General features: G+C 40.8%; 1 protein-coding gene across 1 annotated transcript in view; it reads left to right on the top strand.

Moving 5' to 3' along the window:
• KDM3A (lysine demethylase 3A) overlaps window positions 1-16412 on the top strand; it is a 54923-nt gene that overhangs the window by 5297 nt on the left and 33214 nt on the right. The window contains exons 2-9 of the mRNA XM_019526449.1: window positions 1-64; window positions 3249-3404; window positions 6607-6708; window positions 8252-8354; window positions 9716-9840; window positions 10447-10519; window positions 10605-10693; window positions 13014-13174. Coding sequence (XP_019381994.1) covers window positions 1-64; window positions 3249-3404; window positions 6607-6708; window positions 8252-8354; window positions 9716-9840; window positions 10447-10519; window positions 10605-10693; window positions 13014-13174 — 873 coding nt within the window. The remainder of the gene's footprint in view (window positions 65-3248; window positions 3405-6606; window positions 6709-8251; window positions 8355-9715; window positions 9841-10446; window positions 10520-10604; window positions 10694-13013; window positions 13175-16412) is intronic.

Here is a 16412-nt window from a genome sequence, read left to right as displayed (position 1 = left end):
GCCATGGAAATCGGGCAGGATCCGAGCGGTTTCGCACACGGATGTTTCCAAGCAGGACTTGAAGGTGGGTGGGAATTGTCTGGAAGGGCGAGCGTGATGTTTGTTAGTCAGATGGTGATTTTGTTTTGTTTTTGTTTTGTTGTGGGTTTTTTTTTTGGTGGGGGGGAGGTCGTTGAACCAGAAAATATTATGAATAAACATAATCCATGTGGCTGGAAATGTACGTGCTGGTGTTGGAGGCTTCGGGTCCACTGGGATGTTTCCAAGAAGCTGCAAGTATGCATGTGTCTGTCTCTGCAACAGATGTTGCTTGAGTTGCAAGGTGAGCAGATTGGCTGTGTTGCAGTCTGCTCCCTAGGTGTGGGGACAGGTCTTGTGTTCACAATTTGTTTTTGTGTAGAAAATCAAAGGAGTAGCAGACCTTCTAGTGCTGACAGGGCGAAAACAGGGGCTGCTATTGCAATACCTTTGTTATCTTAGTGTGTAGCATGGCATCATAGGCAGGTATTGACCCCTTTTAAATGACCATGGCTTAATGCATCAGACTATGGCTTCTTGGATTTTGCAGTATGGACCTATTAATTGTGATTGTATTAAAAGACAGCTTAAAACATAAAATACTTCCCTCTGCTTTGCTGCATTTGCAGTAGGGATGTCATCTATTGCCAGTGAGATTTTTAGATGACTCACAATATATTAGGGGGAAATGAGGAGGAGTTAGTAACATGTGACTTGCCAGTGGGCCACCAGCAAGTCTTCCCTGAACCGTGAGCCCTACATGAAGTATGTGCCGAAGATGGGCTTTTGTGGTAGGAAGGGGATTCTGTTATGTTTTGTATTCATTTGTGCTGGTGGCTGCTATATTTCAAGGTAAAATTCTTGTTACTATTCTCTTTCTAAAATCAGTGTTGTTCTTTTCCTTGACCTTTTTAGTGGGGAAACTTACTGATAATAATCAGAGTTCCTTTTCTTATTAAGAAGGTACCAAGTGGGTTTCATTAGCTTATTTATGTTTAGTGTGTAAACTTTCTGACTTTGGATGAAGTTTAACTTTGAGAGGGCGGTATTGTAGCCATATATAGTATGGTGGGGTGGAGTCTCATCCATACATGGCATGTTATGGGTGGCATCAAAGCCTTATATGGCACGGGGAGGAGAAACTGTTCATGGTGTTGTCCACATGGAGCACTCTCTAATACTAAAAAGGCAGAGGAGGAGGTGCTGCTGGGAACTTTGTAGGGCTTTGGTGTGAACCCTATAGCTGGTTACGGCTCTGCTAGAAGAGCTTCTTTAATGCATTCTCTCCAGTATTAACATGTTATTAACTTGCTTCTCTAATACATTCTCCAGTATTAACATGAAAGAAGCTGCCAAGATGGCAAAAGATAATTGGGGCAACAAAGACTGTTTCGTATACAATGTTTCCATTCCTAACTAACAAAGCAAAGTTGTTGCAAAAGGGTGATGGGCTGGAGAACTAAAAAGAGAAAGCAAAGCTTGTATGATGGTGTGTAGAGTATTTAGTCTCATGTAATGTGTTTGATTCTCTTACTCCAAGTTCCTTTTGAGTAAGATCAAGTATAAAATAGTCAACCCTACCTGAATGCATTTCTCGTGACCCTTGTTGATATCACACTTCAAAGTTTTAAAATGTTCCTTTGGATGTAGTGTTGCCTTCTCAAGTAAAAGAAAACAACATAGTTTTCTGCTGAATTCATAAATTGCTGAAGTTGGTTAATGAGATCAAACCACTTCATTTTTTGTTCTTTTTTTTTACATCTGTCATTTGCCTGTTACTACAATACCAAAGTGTTTGGGTTGCATGTTGTAGGGCAGTGGTCACCTACCAGCAGATCTCAATCCACCGGCAGATCTCAGAGCCTCTTGGTGTTGATCCAAGGGTGGGGTGGGAGGCTGAGTGCCTGCGTGCATGCATGCACGTGTGCCCCGGCCCAGCAGGTCAGTCCGTGTGGGAGGGAAGGGACAGGGGCTAGATCGAGGCCCCGTGGTGAGGGACTGTGCCACAGAGGCAGGAGCAGGGGTAGGTTGTGGGGCTCTGGCTGGATGGGACTTACCTGCTGGGGAGGTGCACCCCCAAATAATTTTTTCTTTCTCTGCCTCGATCTGCTCCCCCCTTCTCTGCACAGTCTTACCTGCTCTGGGGGGGTGGCAGTGGCGGCGCACGGTAGATCTTGGGTTGCTTTCAAATGCCAAAGGTGATCTCTTACTTAAAGCTTGGAGACCACTGTTGTAGGGGGTTTCTTTTAAGATATGGATAATTTATATTTGAGTGTCTTTTTAAAAAGATTCCAAAGTTTCATCTTAATGTATTAAAAACATCTGACGTGCCAAGGGTCATCTTTTTAGTGCACATAGATACAGGTCTTGGACGCTGCATTTTGTATCATACTTCATTTTTTTTCCCTTTTCCATATCACTTTCAAAGGAACTCCAAAACCAGTTGATCAAGCTTAATGCTTGGTGATGCTTTCCTTATTTGGGCAAAATAAAATAACCTGCCAAAAATGCAACTGTCTAGGTGTTTTTTGTCACCAAATCCTGACGATACGCACCAAACAAAATGGTCAAAAAATGTTCAGTCTCACTTTACACTGTACACATTGACTGTAGCTCCTTTTTTCTGGCTCTCCTTTTGGGAAAAGTGAAATTAAGCTCTTCAGGGACTCTGATCTCTTTGTTTCTGTAAAGCAGCTGGTACACTTGAGTGCTGTAAAAATAGCAAGTGAAGATCTTGTGATATTGTGCCTTAGTATAAAAATAACTAAGTCTACTGCTCTCTTCTGTTTTAATGCAAAATTGTTTTATACTCTGCTCAGGAGTGATAGTGGAGTTCTGAACATGCACGCTTTTTCTACTAGAGTCTGGCCCTTTGTGTAGAGAGAGAGAGAGAAGCAGGTAATTTGAGATAAAACTCTTCCAATTTAAATATATTGCATATTATTGATGGGGTTAGAATTTTTTTAGCTAGTTAAAAGCTATAGTCCAGTCATTTTATAGTGATAGCTTAATTGTGAGAGAATAGAGTTATTGTGTGCTGTAATGATAAGCAATTGAAATTTAATTTTTAGAAAGCATTTTTTTTTTTTTTAATGTTTGACGGTTCACACTGGCCTCTCATCTTCATCCTTGTGTGATGGATCCATGAGATTGTATGGAAGACATTTGGTTTGGATAGTGTTTGTTTTTAGCAGCTTCTTAATGTGTTCTTTTCCCCTTTCCTTCTTCAGGTGTGTGTGGAATTTGATGGTGAGTCATGGGAGAGGAGAAGGTGGATAGAGGTATACAACCCAAAAATGAAAGGGTTTCTAGTTGAGCAGAAGTTGGTACTGGCTGAACGGAAGTCTCAAGTTGCCTCTACACCTGCAGTGCAGTGGCCTGCAATGGCAAGTATCCAATTGACTTTTTTTTGCATGTTAATCTTTTAAGGCACTATTTCCTATTTGCTTGTTTTGTGGGCTAGAGAACTCCTAAAGGCTTTTAACTTGGCTATAGTAAATGGCCCAACAGAATCTAAAATATATTGCTTTGAAGAGACATTCTCTAAATGTAGGATAGATGTATTGAAACGAGCCATAACCCAACTTTGCCAACATGGTTCTGGTGTGTGTGTGTGTGTGTGTGTGTGTGTGTGGTGTGTGGTTTTTTTTTTTTTTTTGTTGAATCCCATGTGCAGCCATGGTAGGCAGGGTCTAATATGCTGTTATTGGAGGCAGTGTATGCCACTTCTAAATGAGGGGATGCCCTGTATCCCTTTATAGAAAGACTCTTGTTCCCAGAACTGTGGTTTGGGAATGAAGCTGTGTCAAACTGTTTATGCTCCTGGGATTTGAATTTGCATCTTCCACTTGCCAAAAAAATGCCCTAACCCCCAGGCTATAGGCTGGCTAGACTGAGGGAACCCTCTACCCCTTCTGTTGAACCTGGGCAATGGCCAGCCAAGAGTGTAAGACATATGAGGCTGGAGAGCAAACTAGAGGAACCTGTTTCTTGCCTCGTGAGAGAGGTACTTCCTTGGGCACATCCAAATGATCATGAATGTTTGGTTCCCTGGGGACAAGTAGCAGTGGCACGCCTTGTGCAGCTGATGCTTGTACCCAGGGAACGCCTGTGCCACGTGTGCTTTGGCACGCGGCAAGTTACCCTGGGTGGGGTAGGAGCAGCTGGGGTGAGCACTGTGCTGGCCTCAGCAGACTTATCTGGGCTTTTGGGGAGCCCCCTGGGGCTGCATCAGCAGTGATTCTGCTGCATGGAGCCTGGCCAGCAGCCATGGCGCAGCTCTAGGCAGCCCAGCTCTGATTTTTGAGTGGTGCACATTGCCCATGTATGTGCTGCTCTGCTTTTTTTTTCTTTTTTCTGTGGGTTTTTTTGACCCCTGGATATCCTGCAGAGGGGGAGAAGCAGAGCAGCCCATACATAGGCAGCGCTCCCCTTTTTTTTACATGTTTGGTGCCATGTACCACACAGCTGCACTTGTCTGGACACAGCCTTGAGTTCTGTTTCCTAGTCCCAGTACTGTTTTATCCAATAACTCTTTAATGCAAAATGCACAGGCTGTCCCAGGGGCCAGAGCACCCTCCTCCATAGTGTGCTGGCTGCTGTGGATGGTTACCAAAAGTTGTCTGTGGGGCAGACATGTTAACATTAGTTTAAAAACAAACAAACAAAACTGATTTAAGCTAATGTCAATTATGCTGATAGCTGAAAGGGAGAGTTAGAATTTAACCACGTTGATAATTCAGCTAAAATGTTACACATTTACTTCAAATGAATCTTGTGAATTAATGCTCCAAAATACTATAAAAACTACATACTGGATAGCAATGTTATTAATGACGTCACCCGCACAGTAATTAGTTACAAGCATGTATTCCAGAATATTTACAGCTAGGCTGGTAAGATTCTAGCCATCTCATCCTTGCTGACACCAGTAGATCCAACTTGTACTAGCAAAGCACCCCTCTCCCTTGCTTCATTTCATCTAGCTGGAAAGTTCCAAACACCTATCTTGTTATTCCCAATGCATAACTCCTCATTCTTTGTTAATCCTGGTGACCTTTCTCTTGGAGCTCTAGGAGCCAAATACCTAGACTTCCCACCCCACTTTCAATCTCCTTGTTATTGTTGACCCACCTTTTTACCTATATTAGCATATCTGTTGTTATTCTCACTTCATCTATCCTGCCAACATTAATGTTGTGCGTGTGAGACCATGGATTCCTGGCAGATTGTCATGCTTATGTTTGTGATAATAAAACATGCCATCATCTGTTGCCTAATTAGGTTACATTTCATAATTCCTACACGGAGCTGATTGGCTCTCCCAAATTACTACCTTTTAATAAGGGCCACTAGGTAAATGGGAGCCAGTAATAGCTTGTTTCCTCAGCAAAGATGAAATGGACTAAAGCTGTGAACATATGACTTGGGTAACTTAACCTGTGTTTTAGTTGTACCTGATTTTTTTTCAAGAGGTGACTGGAAGTTGCTCTACTCCAGGGGTGGCCCAAAGTAGCACAGGCAGCCTTGTGTGTGTGGCATGCAGCAGATCATGGAGGGGGCAGGCAGCACAGCAGGAGATAGGGCAGGGAGCAGAAAACAGAGCAACAGATCAGGCAGAGAGCGTGGGGCAGAAAGCAGAGAGCAGTGATGGATTGGGCAGGGGAGGAGGATGTGCTTAATCTGCGGCATGTCAGCCAAAAAAGTTGGTTCCCCCACTGCTCTACTTCATAGTGGTATGTTTTATGTCCTCTCTACACCAGTATAAGTAGAAAGGCTGATTGTGGTGGTGTAAAGGTATTGTCTGCACCTTTAATATCTTAATCTGAAAACACCTAGGACTCATAACTTACTTGTACATATATATGTGCATGCCCAAATTTTTGACAAGAGAATTCCCAGCATGCCTTTTTTGTATGTGTCCTTAAATGTACTTTCTTGGAAAACTAAATACAAACTTAAGTTATTAGTCCATTATAAGCTGCAAATTATGAGAAATTGTCTCATTCTAGTGCTAGCAGGAGGCTTACGCCTCCCTGGACAAGTTAGCAGGGTGCCACGCACCTGCCATCTGTCTAGTACTAGTGTCCTTGAATTACAGTTCTGTCATTGTAGTGTAAAGTCAGTGTTGGCTCTTTAATAAATGTAATGAGATGGTGGCTTTCTCTGGTGATATGACTATAGAGAAGATGCTTCGTAAAAGCTCACTTCATACAGAAAATGTTTTAAAATATAGTACTGCAGTCTGCCTTGCAGAGCTTTTTGGCTAATATCTGTGAAAATCTTTGAACATGAACTATTTATGAAATACTTAGTATATAGTTATTTTAAAACAAGACTAGCAAGAGCTGTCACCTCCAACTTGAATTATTTAACTTTTTGAATGTATTAATAACTTCTTAACTAGTGGTATTAAATTTCAGAAAGTCTTTCTGAGATGTGCTAATGTCAGTAAATTTGATAGTCAAACAAGTAAAAGTGTCATGATGGTTCATGAATTTGACAAGTATTTTAGCCTGAATTTTGAATAAAGGAGAAAAGGGTGAAGAAGCAGGGAAGAAAACTAAACAAGCTTCTCTTGTTTTGTAGATTTATGAATCCTTATTGGACAAAGCTGGTTTGGGATCCACAGTTTCTGTACGCTTTCTTGGAGAAGAGAAATGCATGTTTCTTTCTAAAGATCTGTTTCAGGTAACCTTATTTTGGAATAGCTCATAGAGGTTTAGGGAAAAATCAAGCTTTATTTGTCTAGTGTATTCACTGCTGAAATCTTACATGAGTAAAACCTTGAAGCAGGTCCACATTGCTGTAGTTTTGAAAAATTGCTTTCTAGTATGGTGCTTAGGTATCTTATAAAAATAACTATTAAAAAACCTGCAGATGATTGCTCAGTGCACAAGCATTTTCTAATGCTTGGTATGAATATAATTTATGAGTCTCCTGGTTCCCTGGCTGGTGAACTGTAGTTATGCTGGTAAAATGGAGAACCATTGGTTCTCTGATTTATGGAAATAATCACCACCAGATTAGCAAGAAAGGAGCGGTGCATATATAGAGTGGAGGATAGATGGTGATTTCTACTATTAAACAGAAATTATTCACAATAGTTCAGGATAGGAAGGGGTGAAGAATAGAATGTAACAGAGTTAGTTGTTAGTCCTCATGTTTTTACACCACTCTCTAGCAAAGGTTCCCATGGGATTTTTACATAGATGTTTGGGGAATATACCCTGTAGTTTATCCTGTTGTGGCATTAGTATCCTGATTGAAGCTGAGAATGAAGTAGTCTTAAAATACAGGGAGAAGGGCCTTGTCTAATAAATAAGTACACGTTGTAAGAAGATTCTTCATTTCCAAAGCCAGAGGTTTTCAGAGCCAAGTTGATCTTAAACTAGCTCCCATGAACCACTGAGTTATACAGTAGTGAAACAAAATTGTAACCTGGTTTTTTTCTTTTTCTTTTTCTTTTTCTTTTTTTTTTTTAAAAGAAAGGCCCTTTGCCCTCTATGCATCACCTGCAATTTACTGGTATTGGTTCAGGTGAGATTTGAGGTGATAACCAGGGATCCTGGGTCTCTTTTGAAGAAGAAAAAATCAGAAATTTTCTGATTTAACCCCCCCCCATCCACATTTTTCTGTGATTTTTTTTTTTAAAAATGAAACGCCACTTATATCTGTAAGTGGTATTTCATTTTAATCATGAAAAAATGTGGATTTGGGGTTTGTTTGTTTATTTTAAATCAGAAAACTTCTGATTTTTTTTTTTTTTCCTTTTATCGCCAGGGATCCTGGTTCTCTCTGGAAAAACTGTCTTTCACAAATGTTAATATACAAGCTCTTGCAAGTTTGTTGTAGTTTTAGAACCATACACGTTACAAAAATGAACAAGGGGAAAATTGGTGGATCAATTAAACTCTATAATCTTTTGATAAGGAAAGAGACTGAAACAAAAAATAAAACGAAATGGGGATTATTTGTAGAATAATGCCAGAGTAGTTCCGGAGGGGTTTTTTTTCAAATCGTCAAAAGTTAGTCATAGGAGAAGTCATTGTATTTAGAGCAGAAATATGAAGCAGATGTATCCAAGTAGGGAGTAATATCCATCAGGTTTCATGTACATTGTTGCCAGTCTTTGGAGACTGACAGTGCTTTTGCCTGAAAAGTAATTGTGTCAAACATTTAGTGCTCTAAAGAACAACTTTTTTTTTTGACAAAATACTTTCATCTTTAATAGGATGTGGACAGTTCAAAGCTTCCTCTTACGGAGGACCAGAATATTAATGAAGAAGTTCAAGCTTTCAAAATGAAATGCCAAGATGAAAGCCATTTGTTGCAAGGTACAAGACCACCCTCTGGTGGAAAGATACTGGGAGTTACTCTTCATTGCTGATATCCACAGTAATATTGTCATAAGATAGAAAATTCCCTTTTTGATTTTCTTCCCTACGCTTCCCTGAATGATGGTCTGTTCTGCTGCCCATTCCCAAAACAGTGGGGTTTGGTTTGGTTTTGTTTTGTTTTTGTTTGTTTTAGATTGCTGGGGAACTGGCACAATTCAAGTGAAACACTAAAATATGCAATAATATAGAGACTAGACCAGGACTCCCCCTCCCCCTGCCCTGCGGTCCTTAAATATAGGGACCAAATATAGCCTCACTTTTTTTTTCTCGTGGAAGTAGCTGAGCAGTATCTATTGAATTCAATGAGAGCTTCTTGTTTGCTTGGTACAGTACATCTAAAAATCAAGCTGCTTATCTGTTTATGTGCCTGACTTCAGATGCACACTACTTTTAAAGCCTTTTTCTACATAATTCCATGACTAAGTAGAAAAGCTTTGGAGAGCTGTTTTTGGTAGAGTTAAAAATTGCTTATAGTAAGGCTCTCCCAGCAATCTTCAATACTGGTTCCTACAAGTCCTATTTTGTATAGATAAATGTGCAACTTCTGGATAAGAAGTGATACAGTGAAGTTAAGTGACATCAGAATCCTTGAAAACGGGAAGAACCTCACAAATAGAACACGCAGGGATCCATTTCTAGGTCTATTGGTTGGTGTCCATTTTTGTGACTCTGAAATTCTCAGTCACCTTGGCCCCTGATGTAAGTGGTGGCAGCCTGAGAACCCCAGGGGACTGTTCCAGCAGGTGGGCAGTACTCAGAATGCAGAGGTATTGTCGTCTAACTCGCTTCTCAGAGCTATGGCAGTACCTTCTTGGCTGGTATCATAGTGGATATGTGAAAGTTTCATCATGTTACTTTGCTCGCTATTTTCAAGTGCTGCTCACTTGATTTCTGGTATACAGTCTTGCTGGCTAGGCAGCATGGATACATGGGAAAATAACAAATTACCATAGAGCGGCAGGTGGGGGGCAGGTCAAACTTGCCCCCTAGCCCCTAGACTTGGGGGCTGCTCCCAGGCTGTATCTGTGGAGGTGGTGGCAAGGTGTCTGGGTAGGTGGCAGGGGGGTCCAGCAGGTACAGAGTGGATGGGGCTGCCACCGCTTGCCATGTCCATCTGGGACTGGTGGCCCCAAATTCTGCAGCATGACCTTCCCTGACCCCCCCCAACTTTTGGTAGCCCATGGACTGTATGGAAAGGCTCTGCAGGCTGGATCCACCTTGTAATCATGTCTTTGACACTGCTGCCATAGAGCACGTCCCATGTTCTCACTCTCTGAACCCCTTCCTTTTTTTTTAAGGTGGCAAGAACATAATTGGTTCAAAAATAAGAATCTATAGTTTGAAACCATCTACTCAGTGGTTCACAGCAACAGTTGTAAATGGCAATCTGACTAAAAGAACCCTGGAAGTCAACTGTGAGGAGGTAAAGCAGCAATTCATCCAATGTGGGTAGCAAAGGGTGGAGTGGTGGAGGCAGTGGGGAAGGAACGGAACCCACCTTGTACCTAGTAGTAGTTTTGTTCCTGCATATCTACCCAGCTGGAATGATAGAGCTAACACTTCATTCCAATAGATACAGAATACTTTGTTGGTAGCAAATGATTTATGGCACAAGTGCAGGAGCAGAGTATTGAAATGTCCTTTCTAGATTAAAAAAAAGTATGTCAAACCCATTATTTTAGAATCTCTACAACTGGTACAGATCAGGCAGCTGCTTGTTTCTGAGGATGCCTTCTAAAAACTCACATTATCAAACTTGAAGAGAAGCGGGCTTTAGTCATCTCTGAAACTTTGACTTGCAGTTCTATAAAGTTAGGTATTTTGAACGTGAAAGGTTCAAAAATATGGATTTCTCCATAATTGGAGTATTACAATATTTTTTCCCTAAATTTTAAGAATGCTTCTGTTTCTCCTAAATTGCGGAGACTGTAGGCATTTGGATCTAGAACATCTCTTAGAAGTTTTTGAAAAGCATTTTTCTGTATATTAATTTTGTTTTATAAATAGATTACTCCATTCTTTCTTTAAGATGCCAGCTTTAAAAACACTTGATCCAGAACTGATTCATGTTGAAATTATACACGGAGACGATGGAAAGTGTGGTAAGATCTCATCTATTAGCCTGCAACTATATATAATATTTCAGTATGGAAAACAAGGCTATAACTCCATTGCTTTCTGTTTCAGATAAATCCAAAAGAAATAGGGGTCTGAAAAGAAAATCATCTGAGAAAAAAGGAAGTGTTGGTGCCAAACAAACAAAATCTTGTCTTAAGGTAATTCTGTCCTTTCAAAAAAGAAAACAAAACATTAGAACATTGTCATTTAAACATTAAGGAGCATTAGGTGACATAGTTGGTTATACAGAATATAGTTTTTTTTTGTTGTTTGTTTTTTTTTTCCCCCCCCTCTGGTTATTTATTCAGTGCTAGTTTAGCCATGGGAGTAGCAGTCTTTCTTTCATTCATTCAGTAAGTGGAAAAAGAGTAATTCAGCTTGGTTGAGATCGCTTTGTCATAAAAGAAGCTTCAGGCATAGGTGATCACAGGGTTTTTTTTGCTTCCAGGGTATACTTTTCCCTTGTTAGCTGCTTGTTTAGAGAGATTTTAAGGAAGAGTATAGTTTATATAGCTAAAAAGAAATCTAGGAAGAAGGGGAATAAAATAGTTATCCTGTAACAGTGCCTACCTACTTGCCTTGGGGACTAATGGTACCAGACAGTAGCATCAGTCTTTCATAGATACTGTATGTTGTTTCTTCCTTGTAAACAGAATCTGGTAGCAATCCTAATATTTCCATTTCAGAGTCAGTGTCTGTGACTTAAATTCAGGAAAGATGTGTAGTAAAAGTCAAAGGAAGTTCTTCTGGGTGACTTAAATATGGAACTCAAAGTGGAGAAAATGGCTTAGTTAAAGAACAGCATTTCAAATAGTCTATGTAATTAGTATCAGGATCTTGGACCTAAGCGATTTTTCTTTTTTGTCAAGAAATAAGGAAGATGTGAGAGCTATTGCCTTAACATAGTACTTCTATTCATGAGTCCTGCACCAGGACAACTATTTAACTCTAATGATTAGGTGTCATGTTAGAAAATTTAATGGCTTGTCAGAGGGGAATTAGCCTGGAGTAACTGCTTTTGTGCTTTCTCCCTGTGGATAGTCTTTATTTTGCTGTAAAGGTACATTTTGAGTGGTTAATCTGCACAAAAATTGTCTTAACGTGGAATATGACTGTCCATAGAGAGATTTAGTGTAAGCTAATTTGTTCTGATTTACACTTTTTGACATAGATAAGTCATAAAAGTATAATAGATCATGATAGAAATATCTTTTAAATGTAGGACATAGAGGAATATATCAGCTGTTCAGACCCCTCTGGAGGTATTTTGTAAACGTTTTGAGATGCTCAGGTATGGCAAACCAACTTTTTTTTTTCCATCTAGTCAGGGAAACTTGAAACGAGTGTGTTTTTAAATGAGATGTTAGTGAGACTGTAGATGAATAAATCAAAGAACAGGATTTTTTGCTTGTTCTTGTTTTTGGAGAGCAGGTCTAAGCACCTTCAGCCCTTGTGGCGGGTTTGTTTTTTGTTTTTTTGTCTTTAAGATTTGGACACCATCTTCTGTGAACATTTGCTTAAATTTTGAAGTTCAACAGCTCCTTTGTTTTAGTTTAGTATCATATCTTGTCAGACTATATATCAGTCTTGACAGACTTGGTTCTAAAGCGTAAAGCAGTAACTTGGTTAGTCCTAGTGAAATGCATTGAAGCACAGATATGGACACTGGGTTTGACCCATTATTCCGCAGGGAACTAATGAAAAATATCAGTGTCCTTGGAAGGTTTTGATCATAGTATCATAGTACTTAGGGTCGGAAGGGACCTAAACAGATCATCGGGTCCGATCCCCTACCCCAGGCAGGAACAGGTGCCGGGATTGCATCGCCCCAGCCAAATATCTGTCCAGCCTCCTCTGATAAACAGGCAAGAATCTGTGTTTTGAACCAATAGTAGCTATAAAGCTGCTGCCTTCATAACTAGGTACAGATAACTATGTCTAGGCTACTATGGGGGTTTTATACTACAGGCAGTTCCATGTTTAGATTGATATGGAAGTTGTCTTACATAAACAGGTAAAATAACCTACTGCTACTGGATCTACTTTCCAGGGGATTTTCTGCACAAATTTTAGATTTCCAGATAAGTTCTAAATCTTGTTTTTGACCTTCATAGTCCTTTTTTTTTTTTTTTTTTTTTCAAGGGAGCAGTCTGTTATGGTTTGTAGGCTGCAGTTAACTAAGATAACAATATTTTTCTAATCTCCTTTCCACATTCCTTCTAATATGTTAACTTTCCTGAAATCCACTCTGGATTCTGAAACCAAATTTTCATATTCTGGGGAAACTGATACTTGTTTTGAGGTTTTTCTGTTTCCCTCATGAACGGAAAGAATAGCTGACTGGAGCCTGTTGCAATTATGAAAAATCAGTGTATAAGTATGTATATTGGATAGCTTTAAGTTGTCATGGGAGAGTTTAGGAAACTTTTTTTTTTTTCCTGCTGCAACCAAATGTTTGTATTTGTTGATCCTTTCTAGGGATCTCCTGGTCAGGGCCATGTGCAGTCGGTACCAACAGTGTTTGGTGAAGTACTGCTGGGATGCACACCTGCAACTCCTGTCAGTAAAGGCCTGAGGCACCAAGGCATGTCTCAGCCGGCTAACTCGCCTCCCAACCTTGGTGCAGAAACTCCTCCAGGGTAAGCAAGTGGTGATCAATTATTCTATTCTGTTGTTTATGGAGTATAATACTTGTCTGCTGTTGACTGGAAGTTACTGGAGAGATGGCGGGGGAGGGGGCAGATTTTAGAAATTATGGTAATTTTTTTGCATTATTTGTGGATAAGGAAAATATATTACTATATTGTTAATTGGCATGAATATATAATTACTTTGGGTTATATTCTTGCCTCGTTCCTTTGACTGGGTGTAATCCTGGCTTGGATTAGGGGGGATATTGTAATTCTCTTCATGCTTCCATACATTTTTTTTTTTTTTTAAGTTGGGAAAAAAAGATGTTTGCATATGTTCTGAGGGTTAAAACCTTTTTTAGATTTCAGTATGTAGTTAGAATCTTTTTTCAGGGGTTCAAAGTGTCTTCTGTGTAGAGAGGAGAAGCATGCTATGGAGTGAGGGTTTGGTAGTCCCGTGTATGGGGAAGTTTGGTGGTAGGGAGGCCCCTGACTTTCAAAATTTTCAAGCTATAGGAAAGGCAAGGGCACTTTAAATAAGAGATTGTGGATGTAAGTATTTTTTTAATCTCTGGTGGAACAACTGTTACAGCTCTTTGGCATTTAAATGTTTGTAAAGACAAGACTGACTTTAATAAACCATAGTTCGACAACACCTTCTATAGTCTACCATTATATGAAAGGATTTGTTTGTTGTTTTTTTTTTTTTAAATTTTGATCAGAGCATCTCTTTTCATTTCTTGTAATGAATAAGAGAATTAAGTTAGGAAAGGGCTTGAATTACCCAATTTCACATAGGAAGCCTATGTAGAGCCTGAAACAGAGTTGTGATTTTCTGACTGAGGCTGGGCCTTGAATCACAAGACACTTTTGTAATGCAGTGGAACAGGCTTCATACAGGTGTTCTGGGCTGCTTGTGCCACAGAAGGTTGATAGCTACATTCAAGTTGTAGTAAACTTTAATTGGACTACTTTTTCTCTGAGTGTATTTGGTCATAATCTACTTTTTTCCGATTTTAAAACAATATCTTATTCCTGATAGCTATGAAGGGCCAACATAGGCACGTGAAAGTGATTTGGATATTATTATGAGCCGTGTACAGAATCGTAGAGAAGTAGGGCTGAAAGGGACCTCCAGAGGTCATCTAGTCCAACACCCTGCCTGAAGCGGAATTCTTGCTATCCAAGCCATCTATTATGTAACTTCTTAGCGAAACTACAGTCAACCCTGACATCACATCCAAATTATTAATAAAGATGTTGATGTTGGGCTGAAGAGCTTACTGGCTAAGTTCATGGACATCACCAAGTTATGGGGAAGCGTGGTCATGCTCGAAGTTTGGCTACAGATACAGGCAGACGTAGACAGGCTAGCACATTGGAAGGATCAGAACCTGATGAAGTTCAATGTCGAGAAATGTAAAGTGCTCCACCTTGGGACAAGCACCCCCCCAGCACACATACAGGCTTGGCGACACCAAACTGACTAGCACCACAAATGAAAGGGGTCTGGGGGTAATAATAGACCACAGTATGAATATGAGCCAGCAGTGAGATGCTGTAGCCAGTAGGGCAAAAAATACTGTGATATGCATCAATCAATGCATCTCCAGCAAAACCAAGCAAGTGATTCTTCCACTGTACTCAACACTGGTGAGACCACAGCTGGAGTACTGCATCCAGTTTTGGGCACCACACTTTAACAAGGATGTAGACGAGCTTGAGAGAGTCCAGAGAAGAGCCACCTGTATGATCAGAGTCTTATATGGCAAGCCATATAAGGAAAGCCTGAGGGATCTGGGACTCTTCTTTTTTCAGGCTGAAGGCTGAGAGGGGACCTAGTAGCAGCTTACCGCTACATTAGGGGAGTACATGAAGGACTTAGTGAGGAACTGTTCACTAGGGCACCTAAGGGGAAAACTAGGAGTAATGGCCACAAACTCTTGGAAGACTTATTCAGGCTCAAAATTAGGAAAAGCTTCTTCACAGTCAGGGTGTCCAGACTGGAATAAGCCCCCTCCAGATGTGGTGCAATCACCTACCCTGGAAATCTTCAAGAGGAGACTAGACAGTCACCTTGCTGGGGTCACCTGACCTGCAGTTATCTTTCCTGCTTGGTGCAGGGGGCTGGACCAGATGATCTTCCAAGATCCCTTCCGGCCTTACCATCTATGAATAACACCCTAATCTGCCATGGCTGAAGGAGAATCATGGCAACCAATATCCTGCTACTGTAAAAGTTGTCAGTATATGCTGGAGAGATGCAAGGAAGAGGGCCAAGCCCCTGCTACAGAGGAACATAAAAACCCAATCTGATCATAGGATAAAATTCCTTCCTGACCCCAAATGTGGCGATCAGTCTGACCCTGAGTGAAGGGGCAAAACCTTCTATTCAGAAACCTCCAGATTTAAGTCTCAGCAGGAGAATTGGCACACGCCACTCAGTTTGTTGAGTCTTGGCTGCAGCCAACACCCAATGCCTCTGAGGAAGGCTTTTAAAAACCCCCTGATGGGTGTAGCAGAAGGCTGGTGGGGATTCTCTTCAAGCCCATGTGGCAGCCAGCAAAGCCCAGAAGCATAAGAAATATCCATAATAGGAATCACTGTACCCAGATGATCCCTGACCAATTCCTGTCCAACCTCTTACTGAACACCTCCAGTGATGAGTCCACAGTTTCCCATGGCAGTCTGTTCCACTACCTAATTGTTCTAACAGTGAAGAAGCTTTTCCTGACACCCAGTCTAAACCTATTTCCTGCAACTTCAAGCCACTGGTCCATGCCCTGTTTTCTGCAGCATGAGAGAAAAGGTGCTTTCCCTCTTTTCTTTCTTTCTTTTTTTTTTATGGCAGCCCTTTCAAGTATTTGAAGACTACTATCATGACCCCTCTTAAGTGCCTTTTCCACAAGCTGACTAGTCTTGGCTCCTTTGGCCTCTCCTTCCAAGATCTATCACTCTTGTCACCTGCTTCTGGATCCTCTCTCAACTTTTCTGTGTCCTTTTTAAAAATGCGGAACCCAAAACTGCACACAGTATTCAAGATGAGGTCTAACCAGTGATGAGTGGAGAGGCACTATCACCTCTCATGTCTTGCACCTAACGCTTCTGTTGATGCACCCCAAAACCACATTTGTCTTTTGTGCAGTGTGATGCAGCTGCAGACTCATATTGAATCTGATTTGCCAAGACTCCTAGATCCTTCTCCATAGTCATAGGCAATGCATGGGGGGGCATGTCCCCCCCCCCC

The sequence above is a fragment of the Gavialis gangeticus genome, unplaced genomic scaffold (genome assembly GCF_001723915.1).
Source record: "Gavialis gangeticus isolate Ggan-Ray unplaced genomic scaffold, GavGan_comp1, whole genome shotgun sequence".
NCBI classification, from domain to species: domain Eukaryota; kingdom Metazoa; phylum Chordata; order Crocodylia; family Gavialidae; genus Gavialis; species Gavialis gangeticus.
Note: the sequence above shows the minus strand (reverse complement) of the source record. Positions and strands in the feature narration are given on the sequence as shown.